This window comes from Cygnus olor, chromosome 4, assembly GCF_009769625.2.
Source record: "Cygnus olor isolate bCygOlo1 chromosome 4, bCygOlo1.pri.v2, whole genome shotgun sequence".
NCBI classification, from domain to species: domain Eukaryota; kingdom Metazoa; phylum Chordata; class Aves; order Anseriformes; family Anatidae; genus Cygnus; species Cygnus olor.
The window spans coordinates 32,676,013-32,692,549 of NC_049172.1; the positions used below are offsets into that span (position 1 = coordinate 32,676,013).

Below are 16,537 nucleotides of genomic sequence, written 5' to 3' on the forward strand. Positions count from 1 at the left end.
GCGCGCCGGCGCGCCGCTCGCTCCCTCCCTCTCTCCCCCCCCCCCCCCGTTCAGCTCCCTCCCGCCCTCCCCGCCCAGGACCGGAGCGGACCCGGGGCGCGCTCCCGCCGCTCCCCTCCCGCCGCCGCCGCCGGCCCCGCCCCGCCGCCCCCCCCCATGCCGCAGAGCGGAGCGCCCAGCCCCGCCGCACGGCCGCCCCGCGCCGCCCCGCCGCGGCCCTAGCGGCTCCCCCCCCGCCCCCGTCCCGTGTCCCCGTCCCCCCGTCCCCGCCGCCGCCGGTAGCCGGGCCCCGGGGGGCAGCGGCGGCTCCATGTGAGCAGCCGATCCCCGCCCAGCCGCAGCGGGGGCCCGGCCCCGGGGCGGGGGGCAGCCGGCGGAGGGGGCTCCGGCGAGCCGCCGGCATCGCCCCGCCGGCACACGGGGAGCCCGGCGCGGCCGGGGCCGACAAGTGAGTACCCCCCGGGGGGCGGGGGGGCGCTCGGTACCGCGGGGCGGCCCCTGGCCTCTCTCTTTTTTGATGAAAAAACCCCAAACGTTGACCGAGCGGGTTCCGGAGGCGCCTCCCCGCACGTAGCGCCCCGGAGGAAGGCGCCGCCGGTCCGGGAAGGGGGCGCGGGGCTGCTCCCGCTGTGCCCCCGGCCTCCTTCTGGGAGGCAGGGCAAGGCGGCTGTCCTCTGCCTCGCTTCTGGTTTTTGTTTTTAGCCTCCTTGCAGAATGCAGAAACACCCCCTGAGGAAAAAGGAAACGCTGCCCCAAAGCCCGTGCCGCTCTAATGGAGCGCCTTAAGTTGTGCCCGAATGGAGCGAAAGCTCCGCGGCTGTGAGTGGGGAAGGAACTTTGTGTCTGCCGGTGCCGAGCTGTTCTGTCCACTGGCAAAACTCAGCGATGGTGAGCTTCACGTGAGGAGGGTGCGCTAGAAAGAGAGGAGGTCCAACATTGCTTCTTTGAGATGGTCGTGGATGTAGACCTGAGCTTGTAGCTCTGTGGGAAAGCTGCTGTTGGCATGAGTCCACCTTCAGTACAATGTCTTGTCCCCTCTCTGACCTGCTCATCTGCAGTTCCTTCACCAGATGGAGTTGGAAGTAGGGAAAAATGTAAAAAGTAGCAGAAGCGTGTAGCGGCTGAAGGTGTGCAAGGGATGCACGCGAGCTGCACGCCGTACTTGAGGGCTGCGGGTCTGAGAGCAGGGATAGTGTCTCCCAGCTGTGCTCTGCTCACTCTCGCTGAGTAAGGGGCAGCCGCTGGAAACTTGGGGACAGCACAGCAGTCAGTAGGAAATTCGGCAGGTAGACAGGGCACCTGACACTTGTAAATTTCTTTTTGGGACCAAATGTGCTGACAGGCAAGAAGACTTTATTTTAGACCCCAACATCTCCACATCTTAAGCTCCCTGTCGTCACTGCTGTCCTAAAGGGGAAACAGGAGGACTGAACTCTCCATTCGGATCAAGTTTTGCTTTTCTTGCTCCAGGAGCTAGAGGTTGGGACAGGAGCTTGCCCTCCCTTCAGGCCACCGAGTTAAAGGGATGGTCAGCGTTTTGCTGTATGCAGTATCTGCAGGAGCTGAAAGGCACTGCATCGTTGTGTTCTTTTCTGATACAGTGATTACATCTGCTTTTGTGTCACTTCCTGGTTTCAGACTTAAATTTGCCCTTTCCCACTCCATCGTCATCCTGTTATTAGCTCTGTCTGTTGATGGCACTTGAGCGTTCCTGTTGCTGTTCCGGGTGGATAAATATTTCAAGAAAATATATCACCTTATGTTATGATTTTTTTTCAAGCTTAAGTTTATTTTTCCTGTTAGATCTTAGATCTACTCCATGTAGTTCCTTTGTTCAAGCTGAATAACCTTTTACTACTGCAATAGTGTCTCTGGTAGCAAAAGCACTGGTGTTTCACAGAGTATGCGAGCCTCATTTGTATTGGTTATTAGAGAAGCTTGCCAGTTTAGGAAGAGAAATCATTTGTATCTTCAGCCTGACAAACTAACTTTACTTCCTCCCATTATGTGCGCATGCAGTACTTTGCAAAAGTGCTGTTAATTACTTCAGTGGTGTTTCTCCTTTCTGAATTAGGAGAGGAGGGTGTGATGTTTCAGGCCTGGCAGTGTTATTGAACGGAGAGGAATGCTCTTCTGTCTCTTTAAAGTAAACTAAATGAAGTATCTTTTAGTCAGCATTAGTCAGTCCTTTAGTCAGTTCTAAATTCAGGCTGTAGCTAACAAATGTGTTTAATCTTTTGGCTCTTTCTCTTAAGAATGCGTGCTTGTTAACTGAGTTTACATACATTACGTTTGAAATAAAAGTGCCATTAAGGCAGAATCTGCAGAGCTGCTTCGGCTTTCTCTGACAGAGCTTCTGTATATCAGGTAATTCTTGACAGAGATAATGAGGATTGCTTGTAATCGCTCTTGTAAATGCTCCTTCGTGACAAAAAGTATTGTTGTAGCTCAGTGAATTTGTGGAAGGGGATGGATGGTTCTGTACTGAAATGTTCCGCCCAGTCACGGGATGGATCAGGCCTCTTTACCAGCATCACCTCCACAGGCTGCTGTGGCAGCAAAGGCTTCAGATGCTGGCTTGACAAAGACCTGAACCACGTAAGCTTGGAGGTTCCCTCATTGCTGAGAAGATTCTTGGCCTGGCCTTTGGGTGCTGCGGCCACCTCTGTTACGGAGGCTGACCTGGCTTAAGCCAGAGGCCAGCTGAGCCCGATCACCCACGTTTCATGGTGGCCTTGGCCACTGATGCGGGGCTGTGAACAGCTCCGTGCGTTTTGGGCTCTTCCCCAAAGCAACCTTCCCAACACCTCACCACATGGCCGGGGCCCATGTTGCTCCTGCGTGTCTAGCGGCCCTCAGCAGCCTCCTTGCCTGCAAATAAGTTCAGGGGCTTGGATGCAAGGGTGGACAGGTCTCTGCTTCAGTCACTTGGGTGGAATGTAGCGGTTGTCAGCCGGGATGGATACCCTCTAACTTTTTTGTTTTATGAGGAGAGAGAATGAATACTTGAACCTGTCACAGCTTCGTGTTCAATAGAAAATGAAACGTGGCTTTCAGGCTTTACCTTTGTTTAGACTATGGGTGAAATCAACCAATCTTTTCTTAGCTCCACGCTTTGGTCAGCAGGAATCAGTAACTAACTAATGGCTCGATTAGGTACTTACTTGAACTTTAAGCTACGGGTTTGATCATTGTCATTGTTATTCTTCCTTTGAGAACTTTGTGTATGCAAGACGCTTTTTGGCTTTAATGAATGCAAGAGGCATTGCAACTCAGTCATGAGGGAACACTTTGTGGGAAGGAAGGGGAAACGGGAGTAATTTGTCTGCGATGTTGTGAATCCTGCCTTGTTCTTACCACCAGTGGTTCTGATCAGCCACTCCAACATTTACCTTGTATTGATGTATGCAGTAGTTAAGCATTTTCTAATATGTTCTTGCTGTTTTTGTCAATGTTGTGGATATGGTTTACGTCAGTAAGCACTTTCACTCGCAGCCCATATTCCTGAAGTTTATGCTCTCTAAAGAGCCTAATAAAGTGTCATCCCCCCGACTCTGAAATAGATTTCTTTTCAGAGCTTGACCAAAATGATTCAGATTTGGAAGCATAACACGTGCATATTATAACTTACGTTACAAGGATACATACTTCACAAATAAGTAATGTCAGGACGAAAAGAAATTGCTGAGATGAACCTTATTCACTGTGAAAACTTGTGCACTGTGACAAAAGGTACATGAAAGTCGATGACATCTCTTCAAGAGTGCTCATCTTTGCAAAACAGACAGGTCTCAATTATGCAGAAGCTCTTCAATACTTTGTTTTCTCAGTATTCTGTGAAACAATCACATTCATTTTTACAAGGGGGAAACAATGTATTTTTCCATAACGTCATGTCTTAAGATACTGGCAGATATCTTTTCCTGTTATTTATTGGGACAGTTCGAGATGTTACCATCAGTTAGAGAATACAGCACCCACAGCTTGGCTGGTAAGAGGAGATGTGAAATACTCCTTATTGTTCAAGACTAGCTTGTTTAGCTCAGATCATCTTTGTGTCTGTAGCTGAGATGGTTAGCTTTACACTGAAGGATGAGGAGTCTTCATGCGTGCTGTTTTGATAGCAAAACACTGATGAGATGATTTCAGGAAGTGTATGCTTGCAAACAGCTGCAAGAGCAAGATTTGCTCTCTTCCCTGCCCCAAATCCCTCCAAGATGATCAGTGGTGGCCATTGCAGTCTGAACCAGGGTGCAAGAGCTGCCCAGCCAGAGTGGGAGCTGAGAGGGGTGAGCCTCCTCGGGGCACCCAGAAAGGGTATCGTGGAACTGTGGGGAAGGAGGTGTTGTGGTTGCTTCCTCTAAACTCCTCTAAATCTCCATCGGTGAATCTTGCACTCCTACGTGGCCATCCCAGGCTGTTGATTCATTCTTTCTCATCCCTGGCCCCTGCTTTTATGTGTGGATCCTCTTTGAAAATTAGAAATCTGTGCTCATTCTAGGATAATGGTTATGCTTGTCACTAGATTCCCCTTTCCAGATCCCCAGCCTTTTGGTCTGATGTTGATGCCTCTCTCTGAAGGTAGAAGGGGAAATGTTGCTCTGGAGAGGTGCGGGGAGATCTTCAAGCCATTCAAGTTAAGACATCCCTTGTGTGTTCCCTTGGTTGGGGTTATCAAGAAGTTGAAGGGAGGGGGTGGAGAGCCTACTGCATGAGGAGTACTGAGAGCCCATTTTAATTGGAACGAAATATTTGTGAATGCAGCATTAAGGTAACCTACCTGTGGTTTTGTGTTGTAGGTTGTAGCAATTACTTTGAACTCCTGAAGGACAGGAACTGCAAACCCAGGGAGCGGGGTGTTGACAGTCTCTGCTCAACGCTGCCCGCTTAGACTGGCATAATGTCCTTAATGCACACGTGGGCTCTGTGTGCTCACGGATAGTGGTGAATACTTAAGGAGCACACGTTCTGCAGGAAAAAGTTTTTCACTTTTTCTTTAAGGTGGAACTTTACGTTTAGATCTGCCGTAGCATATGGGATCTGCTTATGCTTGCAGGGTGTCTGCCTCATTATAAACTGCAGTTGAAATAATATTTTTCTCTTTGTGTGAAATACACGATGTGCTTTATAGGATAGAATGTGTATCCTTGTGTATTTGCAGGAATGAAAGCAGTTGCAATGTTTTCAGAAGTGAACAGGCTACTTCAGGACAAGCTACTTGTCTCACTGAATGAGTGATAAGCCCAAAACACCACAAGCTGAAGCCAATGGGGAAGAAAAGGTTTCAAGCTTTTTTCCAGCTTCCCTTTTTAGGAAAGTAAGCTGCTCAGTGTGTTCCCTGGCGAGTGCAAGCCTTTCAGCATTGTGGCATAGTTCATGCTTGAGAAGTCTCTCACTAGCTATTCCAGTAGCTGCAAAATCTGGCATTTCTATGCTAGACCTGACAATAGCAGATACACGCTTTTGTAGACTTCTCCTTCACCTAGTAAAGCTGCTTTTTAAAAGATTATTTTCTTCAGTGTTCAAGATCATAACCGCTTAATAGTGATAACAAAAACTACAGCTTTGGATTCAGGTCTCTCTGGAAAATATTTAACTCATCTTTTGTGGCAAGCGTGGTCTCACATAGCTCGGCACAGTTTTGAATCTCCGTGGAAGATCTGATGCTTACATCTTTGCTTTAACAAATGCTGCATCTCTGCTGAGCAGTGTTGTGTGGCCCAAGCTAGGTCAGATAGTCAGTAAACATGCAGTTTGCCAGGTGTGCCTATTTCACTTGCTGTTTATGTTTAGTTTTAATTCATGCAGAGGTGCTCAAAGCAAAAGGTCTTTTGGGTTTCCATGCAATAGAGATTGCCCTGAAACAGATCCTGGAGATACCCTTGTGTAAGTAGCTTGGAACAGCTGTTCCTGATTTTTTTTTTTTTTGTCATGGCCATTTCTTCTGTTGTTGCGAGAACTGATGAGTGTGTTCGGATCCGTGGTGTTTCTGTGAGTGGGTGGATCACTAAAATGACAGCAAACTTCTTTCTTTATTGCAGAGTGAGATAGTAACAGTTCTCGGACATCTTGAGGGCATCTTTAAGTCATCCTAAGGTAAAAGTCACTGCATTTGAAACATCGCAGCAGGAGCATGCAGGCCTCGGTAGCCCCTCAGTAATTCTGACTGTGCTTTGACACTATGCTCTACAGGAAAGCAACAGCACGTGTGGAGTAGGTCCTGCTGAGGATGTTTTGTGTGGGCTCTGTAATGGGCAGGTGTCTGAACTCTTCATTTTCAAACCTGGAACACAGAAGTGTGTTTGCATTAACCACACTGATTACCTCCACAGTGACAGTTTCTTAGCTTGTTTGGGTGTTTAACTTAGTTTTATGTACACGAGACAGCACTAAAACTGGGGTGGTTCTCAGACAGGGCTTGCTGTAGCAAAACAACTTTAGCATTCACAGTTGTTTGTTTTCAGGACATTGTGTTTCTTTTTTTTTTGTGTGTTGAATTCCTAGCTTTATAGCTTATTGCCATGGTAAATCTTGCAAATTGTTTTGTTTTTTGTCCTCTGAATACTGTTATGCCTGACTGTTCTGAAACCAAGTAATTCCTGATACGCAGTAGAAAAGAAGTGGGCTGATCTTGAAATAACACGAGAGGGTCAAACTTCAGCTGGAGCGCTACTGATGTTTGGTTGTGCCTCGCAGGAGCGTGAGATAACACTCGGCGAGACTCAGGAGCATGGTCAGGATCTTCTGTTCGGGGGGTTGGGGCAGGTGGCGCCCCGTGTTTCGGGGTGGGTGCGCAGCCTTCTAGGTAGGGGAGCTGCATGCTGCGGTTGCTGGCTGGCTGTGTAGGAGGTAGGTACAGTCATCCAGCTCAGCTTGCGTGTTGTTTACACGGGCTGTGGGAACCTTTCAAAAGAGTGCTGGGAATGACTGGTAAAACAAAAGCTTGTTTGGTGGCACAAAAGAAATGTTAACTTCTGGGTCCTTCTCACTCCTGTTGTTTGTTTACATTGCAGTGCTGTGGGAACAAAATTAATTGTGTAGGTTAGGCACAACCTAGTGAAGACTAAAACAGAAAAAAATATGAAATTGGAACAATTTACCCTTCGTAATATCTTTCCCAACTCTGGGAAGACCGAGGACTCCAGTGGTTGTTATTCACTTGGCCTTTACAGGGGTTGTCCTTTCATGCTGTGTTTGACCTGTTCAGTTGCTGCTGAAGGGGATGGTCCCAAAGACCTTCTCTCACCCATTGTCATCTTGCTGTGCTAGTCTTTGGTTTAATCTGATTTTTTGGTAATTAAATTCAGGGAACTAAAATGGTAGAAAGCTGACAGCTCAAGATGAAGTGAGAAGGGAACTAAAAACCGAGTCAGCTCGGTGTTGCACAGGATGTGTGAGAGCTGACACAGGATGCAGTGAGTGTGCGCGGCTGGTGGGGGACCCTTTGGGCAGTGGCTAGCCACTCGATCGGTGTAGTTGTGTCCCGAAACCTCAGAATTGTGGTTTGATCTATTGAAGTTGGTGTGGGGCGTGTGCTGCAGCCAAAAGGGCTGGTCTTGCTGCCCCCTGCCCCTTTCTGGCTTTTGCGGTGGTGCTGTGCACTTCTCAACTCCACCTGGCTGTGGGCCAAAGTGAGTGCTTCTAGCTTTTGTGTAAGGGAAGAGTGGGATTGCCCCTCTTCAGCAGAAAGTCAAATAAAAATATCTAAAAATGCTTACAAACAGTATACTAAACTGCAGAAGTATTGTCATATGTTTCATGCTGTATGCGTGTGACAAAAAAAAAACCCACCTTCAGCTACTACTCCAACTCAACCTACAAAAATGAGCATGCACTTGATCTTCAAAGGTTTTTCCCTGCAGTTCTCTTCATATCACAGTCATAGCATTGCCAACCTGGACAAACTAATCCTTTTATTCAGTAAGATGACACTTCACACAGCGATCAAAGCTACAGTGAGCAGAAATACTAGTATTCGAATCTGTAAAACACAAGGGAAACAAATAGCTCTACGAGCAGCAGAGCTAATAAAATCTCGTTTCCTATGGATTTGTATCCTGTCTGCTGCTGTAGCCCTGCACTGCAGTAACTGAGCTCTCACTGCTGTCCTGATGCCTTCTGTGCCCTTCCCCATCACGGATCGGTCGGTCCCGCAGCCCGAGCGCTGCCCTACTCCACGTGTGACCTACCGGTCTGTGTGCAGCTTGCTAGCTGGGCTGGAGGCAGCATGTGCTGTGAGCAGTGCACAGCTACTACGCCTGCTGTCCCCTGCCAAAGAGGGGGAAAAAAATCGCATTAAAGAATTCTACTGGCTGTAGAGTTGAGAGTTAACTTCTCTGCTGTTCTCACCATCCCTTAGTTGCCACCTCCAGAAAAGAGTCAGGATCTCATTATGGAATTTATTGATCTTTTTGTCTTCCACTCCTTTCTCTTCTGAACCGCTTTTTGAAAGGGTGTTGGAGTGCCACCGGATAGTTTTCATGTGTAAAACGTTGGTTTGTTTGTTTTTCTTCAAGATCGGTCTTAAAATTGTTGTTACAGATCATTATGCTGCTTACTAAAACGTAATCCTTTTAAAAATCTGATAGGATTTTCATTTAAGTGTTTTTTTTTCCATTGAACAAAATCTTGGTGTCTAAACAATTGTTTTATGCCTTCTATTAATCAGGATTTTATAGCATTATCTTCTATGTGAAGCTTTAATCCTGTAATTTAGTTAAGTGTACTGTTTTCGTTACAAAACTCCAGGTGTAACCACGTTCTTAATTTCTTTCTCTGTAGCCTTTCCTGTGTGTTATTTTGTTGCATCTCTAATGTTAACGCACCTGATTTTTTCAAGTGTTTTGGCATGGCCTTTAGGATGACTTTGGTCAACTTTCACCTTTTTTTAAAAACTGCTTTAGTTTAATTAGCATTTCAAACTGTTTTTGACATTGTTCTGTTACAAAGTTTCTCCTTGAAATGCGGTATTCAGCTACATCCTGACGTTTAACTGAGCATCATTCTTTAATGGGCTGCCCAGAGCAAACCTGTTGTGTTCCTGAGTTCGTTGCTGAAATCCAGAAAGTCAACGAGTAGCATAAGCGCCTGTAAGCACAGACAAGGCATTGCACGTCATTGTCTGTCATGTATTACTCTTTTAGCTTGGTCAGATTACCTGAAATCCTTATGGTTCCTTCTCTTAACCTTAATAATTTTGACATGAGTCAGGTGTCAGTTTTGCTCCTTTGCCACTTCGTAGTTGCTGGATCACTAGTGAATATGTGAAGTAGTTTTAGTATAGAACGAGGGCCTTCTGCTATTAGCCCTTTTCTGTAAAGTAGTACGCCACTTACTGCCTTTTCTTTTGATGCCTTTTTTTGCTGGTAACTAAATAAAAACAGTATTTTCCCCCCTAACACCAAGATTAATCTTACTGGCTTGTTGTGGCTTTGGGGAAGGCTCTTTGGGAGTCAGCCTTTCAGCTGTTTCTCCTTAGTTCACTGCTGTTGTCAAGTTCTGCCAGCCTAAAAAATAATAATAAAAAAAAAAGCTTCCTTAACAGAAACTATGCTGTGTATGTTCTCCGATACCAGCCTGCGTAGGTTTAAAAATAATATTCTTTAAACAATTTTTTCAGCTAGCTTGCTGATGGATTAAAGGTTTGTTTGTCTAACTCTCTAAATTGTATTTACTGGCTCTTTTAAATGTAAGAAAGAACTTTTTTTTTTTTTTTCTAACACTAGAATACTGGACGTCTTTAGGAAGTTGATATAATCTTTAATATTTGCAGGTTACTTTTTCTCATTCCTCTGACATAACCCAGTTCTGATTTTTGCTCATAAAATGGCAAAATGCCCAATGTAGCGGATTTCCTCTGAACGAGGTGTTAATGGGAAGGTGGTTAGCTCTCTTCCAGTCCCCTAAATCGTGCAGTTGAGTGTTGAAACGTGTCTGCTCAGGTAGATGTTGAACTTGGGGTCTAGGAGGCCTTGGCTTCAGCTGACAGAAACCCTGCAAGCTGTGTTGCAGTGGAGAGCGAGCAAGCAGGAGCAGAGGGGTCTCTCCAGGTAGTGGACAGACGTGTCATGTGCCTTTCCATCTATTGCTTGTATCTGTTTTCAGGCAGGGATAAAAACAACCCACCAAACACCACAAACCTAACCTGGAGTGATTCCTGTCGCTTTTCTCAGGAGAAAAATGCCAGCCAGGACTGTTGGGTAGCAGGTCACTGTGCTGCCTGCTACACAGATACGGTGTGCAAGGGGCAAAGCTACAAAACTGCTGTAGCTGTTGTGGTGGAGAATAAAAATATTTCGTTAGAGGTGTCATGAATTTTTAATATTTTTGAATGAAAGGTCAAATTCAGTAAAAATGTCTTGATTTAATGTATTTTATCAGGCTTGTCAGCTTTGGGGGGAGGGAAATCCAAACATTAAAATACTTTCCGTATTTTAACTGAAATTATCTATTTTAAAACAAATTTATTAAATAGCTTTAAAACAAAAATTGTCATACTAGATCACACGGAAGTTCTTTCTTTCCCTACGTCGGATATCAGCCATAAAATTGAAAATGGTGTATAGGAATCCCGAAGTTCCCAGATTAGTCACACAGCCCATCTTAAAAAGCATCCCTAAGTGGATGCATAGGGAAAATTGATAACGAGATAAATGGTTGACACTTTTCTCCATACAGAGCTGCATGCAGCTTAGGGAACCTCTGAGCCAGAGATTGTTCCAGTTTCTTCAGAAACTGGTGAACAGTTTCTCTTCTTTGAACTTCTCCAGTATTTCCTTGAATCCATGTAAAATTTTCATCTCTCTTGCATCCTTTTGCAACAAATTGTGCAGATCTACTGGCTAGGGCATGAAGAATTGCCCTTAACTTTGAATGTGTCTGTCTAGTTCCTGTATTATATGTATGTATTTCTGTCTATATTACATGTCTATATTGCTGTCTAGTGTTTGTGTTGGAAGGAGCCGTGACAGTCAGTTACTATCGTTTGCTTTTCCTGTCGCTTGCCTTTGTCATAGTCCCTTGAAGTTGGTCTCTTTGGTCTGGAAGAGACCATTCTTCAGATGCAAATTCTTCTATACGTAAGTCATTTTTGATGAAATAGTGCACATCCATAAAAAGACAGATATTTCTACATTAACTGCTTAATTTTTTCATTGAAAAGGGGAAGTGCTATTGGGGACCACTGCTTACTAGTATTTCAAGGCTGAAGTCAGTCCTGGGGATGGCAGCCTGAGCTGAAGCTTAGGCTATGGGGGGATGTTTACTGAAGAATTGCTTGACCCTGTGGAAACGAAGGGTATTCAAGTAAGGAGGAGGAATTTTCGTTTGTGTCTTCAGGAAATGGCAATTCCTGTATAGCTGTTCCTGTGTTAAGAACATCAGCACAGAAACTCTCAAGATTGTGTCTTGATGATATAGATTATTAAAAAATAATAATTAAAACAAAACAGGATCTTTCTGAAATAATAAATAGCTCATTTCCTATGTTAATATTTCAACTGTTGCAACCAGGCAAAGTAAACAAAAATTCCGCCCTTGTAATTGAAGCTGTCTTTTGTTCAGCTTTGTTGATAGTGCCTTGTCAACTTTCATTTATTGATTGTGGCTGTGGATAGGAGTACCTTTGTGAAGAAAGGTAAGTTTAACGCTTGGTGGTTTTCTGCAAACCTCTAAAGCCTTTATTTTACTGGGTGTCAGTTTTGCAAGATTTGAAATAATCTTACATTTTTTGTCACAATTGCTATCACAATTTGAAGACACGACGCATTTTAACTCTGGTTAAATTTCTTTTATCACTACTGCTAGTTTATAATATTCGTTTTTATTAAATACGTGGTAAGGATAGATTAATTAAATTCAGGCCTGATCCTGCAGTCATGGAACTATAGACTTAAAATTGGTCTTAAGTATAGCTGTGGAAAGCAGAGTGTGTGCATAAATGTTTGCTGTATCAATAGCTACAAATGTTTGTTGAACTTCTTAGTGACATGCTTTAGTTACCTCAGAACAAAAACGATTGTCAGTTTTTCATTGCTAATAAAAAGTACCAGGAGCTTTTTATTAGTTGAAGCTTGCATTTATTTATTTGGAAGAGCACAAATTTGATTTCTGAAGAGCAGGGTTTTCAAGTACTCTTAAGTCACTTAGGAGCATAAATTCCATTGACTTCCTACTGTTAGGGGACTGGAACTGAAATGAAGCAGGGGATTAATTCTGAAACGTGAGCAAACTAAAAAGTGCAGTTGATCACAAATACCAGGCAGCATATTGTGTTATGGAGGAAGCCTCATTTTTGTGTGAATTTTTTGAAGCCTAAATAAACATCTGACCGTAAAATTATCTTGAAAGACTTGGTCAGGGGCAATTAGCAAAATGAGGATTGATAACTTAATTAGGAAAACATTATAATTAAATTTATTTTTAATAACTTAGAGAAGTCATGTTTGTTTACTCGTCAGGAGAATTTAGGGTAAGTGTTGTGAAACTCTTTCTAGAGTCTGTTTTTGCAGTAGTTACTGTACTGCTGTTTTCCTTGTTGATACTCCACAGCGGTGCAATACCACTCAGAAGACTCTTAACTTTCTCACTTAAAGCTCTTATTGAATTTTGAAGATGGTTGAAATTGTACAATTAAGTAAAATTACCTGTCCACTTTTGCTAAGAAAGGTAATGGTAGTTTGTTCGCTTTTTGACTACTCATTGATTAATGTTTTGTTTGGCAGTAGCTAGGAGGGCTGCAAAACTTGTTGTTTGACTCTTGTTCCAGCTATCAGTTGTCTTTGTGCCTTATCAGGCTGCTTGACGACTGTTTAATTGAAAAGTTTTACAGGCTATTGAAGTGTTATTGTTAGAATAAGCACTTAATTCCAGAAGGAGGATATAATCTCATGGCTCACTATGGAGAGTCACAGTGTAGGGGGAGGGATGCTATCACTGCTCTAGATATCAGACATGTTTAGTTTATAAATACAGACTCATTTTTTTTCTGAATAGCAGAGGACAGAACCTTGGCTAATTGTAAGTATCTCTGTGTGGACAAATATTTTACTGTCATTCTGTTACAAGAACTTTAGCTGAGAATTCAAATGCTACATTCAGGGAAACAATTGGGAATCTTGTCCCTGAGAAATTGCAGCAGCAAGGGTGAAACTGAAGCTTGTTACATATTTTCACTTGGATAGACGTGTATATTAAAACTGGTAGCTTAGCATTATGCCTGACAAAAAGAAGTAGGTGAGAAATGATGGTAGAAGAATCAATTGAGTTTGCTTCTACGCTGACTTGCCACTAGGACAGTGGGGCTTGCGTTGCTTTATGTATGAGTAATACAGTGTATATACATACGTTTCCCCACCCCATACCTTGTTTTGCTTTATTATCTGCATTAATGTTCTACACTGCTGCGATGCTTGCATTTCACTGTTGGTAAAATGTGTTTCACTGATACTAAATATAGTGGTTTAGAAGAATTATCTGTCCTGCTTTTTTGCTTAGCTGATGGTGACTAGATGGAAAGTTGCTTTTTTGGCCCAGGCTCTGATTAGAGAACAATGGAGCTGACTTGTTAGTGAAGCAAGTTTAGAAATTGTGACTAATGGGGGACACTTCACTTTCATTCTCTCAAGGATTGCTGATATTGTGCTGCTGAGTTTATTAGGGCAAAACACTGATCTTGCTTGGAAAAAGTCTGTTGCCATAGTCATGCTACGGCTGGCTCTGGAGAACAGTAAAAATCTCTGAGCACCAGAGAATAAAGTTCAGACTTGGCTTCGGTTTAATTGAAAGCAAGGAGCACAAGTGCTTGCAGCACTTCGGGTCTTTGCTCACTGCAGCTTTTCCCATGTCTGCTGTTCGTGAAATCCAAATAAATCCTTGGATCCCAAACTGAGCGCATCCCTTGTCTGATTCTTCTTTCAGTCCAGAATTACTGGACTCTTGTTGACTTAGAGTAGGTTGTCAGTATTAGCAGGAAGCTTAAAATAAATCATTAATATGAGAAATTTGGAGGTTTTGGTGTTGGGGGGAGTACATTGACCAAGAACTCTAAACTTTTCTGTTTGTAAAGAGGCATGAAACTTTGCACTGCAATTCCTGTCTTTTCAAAAAGTTAGCGCTGAGGGGTTTTTTATCAGCAGCTCGAGGAAGTGGAGAAGTTAACAGATTTTAGAACTTTTGAGTTTGTGATTTTTTTCTTTTTATAAGAAAAAGCATAGTTAAATGCATTCTATGAGGTTTCTGATGTTTCATAGACTAACAAAAGGTTGCTTTATTAGTAGCTTTAATGAACAAATCGCTTTATTGGCTTAGACATACTGGTTGCTTTGTCGGTCCTAACAGCTATGGGTTCTTGTTTCAATTCACCATTGTGCTGGAGTAGAGAAGTGATAGCCACTGACCTTCTGTTAAAGCACAATAAAAAGTTTTTTGTGAAGAAGGAAAGTGTGCAGGGAAAAATAAGAAAGCAGTTCTCTGACTTCAGTTGAGCAATGTAAAAATCAAGAGACAGTGTACCCCTCCTGTTCCTTTTCTTGTTTCAGGTGGCTCAGTACAGTGAGCCACCTGAAACAAGAGAACCTGAGACTGACTTTCTGAAGACTGCTTTTCTTGGAACCTGTGTGTAAAGTAGGAAGGTATTTGTATTGTAGCTGTAAGGAAGCATATCGAGTAGATATTCGCTTAGTCCAGAATAGGACGTGTGGTAACTTTCAAAAAACCTTTCTTTTTAAATATTGATTGCCTGGTTTGTTTCAATAAGTAGTTAATGCACATGACTTAACCATAGCCTTTGATTGAATTAAGTGACCATACTTTATTTCTTGAATTATTTTCTAAGAATTTGGTTAAATGAGCAAATAGTATTTTTCTGGCTGTATGGATGAGACAAAGATGAGATTTGTTAGGTTCTTTGAGCTTGTGTTAAAGGCAATTATTTCTTGAAGTTGATGTCTGTGTAGTGAAAGGCTGCTAAATCAGGTGGGATGACATTAAGAATGAGCTCGGGGACTACAAAGCTTTCAGATTGCTTTAGAAACATTTTACTTGTAAAACATGGTCATCTTTCTGTATCTTGAACAATATTGTTCTCATTGAATCTGGGGTTTCAGGTAGATTTGCCATATGTATTTACATTATGTCACACGTGAAGTTAGAATGATTAAAAGCATTAGGAACTTTCCTAATAAATGCACTTTACAAGGGTTGTTTATTGCTCTCTGCAAATACATACATTTCTTTTGGGTGGGAAAGTACAATGCAGATGAGAGGTCCTGTAACAGAGTGGTTTCTGGCGTGCAGGTTTGCTCTGGGGCACTTGCTGTTTGGGAGCAGCTGCTGGAATGCATTTTATGTTATCTTTCTGCTTTGAGTTTTGTTGTAGGGATCCTGTTGTATGTTTGGTGGTTATGACCTGCTGGACCTAGTCCGTAGTGGTGTCCCTGTTTGTATTACGATACACGGTTTGAATTACTGTTTTTTTTTTTTTTTTTTTTACAGAGCAGCTTCATGACCCAATCCATTCTTAATTCATCAGGGAAGGAAGTTTTCACTAAGGCCATTTCTTTGGGAAAGACAGTGTCAAGCAGTGAAGTTGTCCTTGTGTAAATAGATCTAGATTTCATTTTTGAGGCAGTTTGTTCCCCATGAGCTTGTTCTTGAAGTTAGGAAAGAGACTGAGGAAGAAGCACACTGAGTGTGTTAAGCCTGTGCATCACTCTCTGTTTGGAGAGGAGCTGGCTTGCCATGCTCTGGTTAGCTTGGTGCTATTTAGAGGAAGTAACTTTTGACTTGCTTAAGGTGTGTTTTCTGCTGAATCTTGTAGCGTGAAAAGGTTATTAATGTTAAACTTGCATATTTTTGCAGGAAGGTAACTTAAAGCAGGAAAAAACACTTAGCCTCTGCTTTCCATGAGAAAAACAACTGGATTTTTTCACTGCTACCAGCATATAGTGCCTTGTTTCCTAAGTATTTTGTTTACCACCTTCAGTTTTCATCTTTGCAGTCTTTCTGCATGCAGAAAAAGAGGTTTGTTTTGCTCTCTAGTGCATTTCTTATATTCTTTTCTCAGTGCAATCTCCCTATCTCCTGGTTGCATCTCTTTTCCCTTTGCCTCTGCTTACCCAGCTCTGCCCTCCCACACTTGTTTTACATTTTAATGTTTCAGTAGTTTTATATATCTTCAAAACACTTGTGTTTTCTCTGTGATCCTAAAAATTCACTTCAGTGAGCCCTGATTTTTGAAGGAGCTACCTCTTCAGAGGCTGTGTTAGCACCTCCATCTGGCAGGTATTCACTGATGGTCCTCGGCAGCTCTGCTTGCCACTGGATCTATACCTCAGCTTCCCCCGATGTACACAGTTGAAAGGTTACATGGCCAAAGAATTGTTCAGAATAAATTAAGGTATATGAATTTTTTTTTAGTATAATTTGTACTATAAAAATTCTGTAGAACTAGTCAACTCCAAATTTAATTTGGAGGCTGCAGTTGGCTAAACATGATTCATATTCATTAGTTCTTAAACGTCCAAGCATCATTATGAGT

At 43.1% G+C, this 16,537-nt stretch overlaps 1 protein-coding gene across 5 annotated transcripts in view; it reads left to right on the forward strand.

The window, feature by feature from the left end:
- Positions 1-340: 340 nt before the first annotated feature.
- The window catches only part of FBXW7 (F-box and WD repeat domain containing 7), a 167,680-nt gene continuing 151,483 nt past the window's right edge, over positions 341-16,537 (forward strand). The window contains exon 1 of one of the 5 annotated variants that reach the window (XM_040555390.1): positions 341-448. Coding sequence is in view for 4 of the 5 variants with exons in the window: in XM_040555396.1 (XP_040411330.1) it covers positions 886-888 (3 nt within the window). In the remaining variant the exon portion in view is untranslated. Of the gene's footprint in view, positions 449-551; positions 889-16,537 lie in introns of those variants that run through there. The other 4 variants (XM_040555396.1, XM_040555394.1, XM_040555393.1 and 1 more) reach the window with 4 other exon arrangements.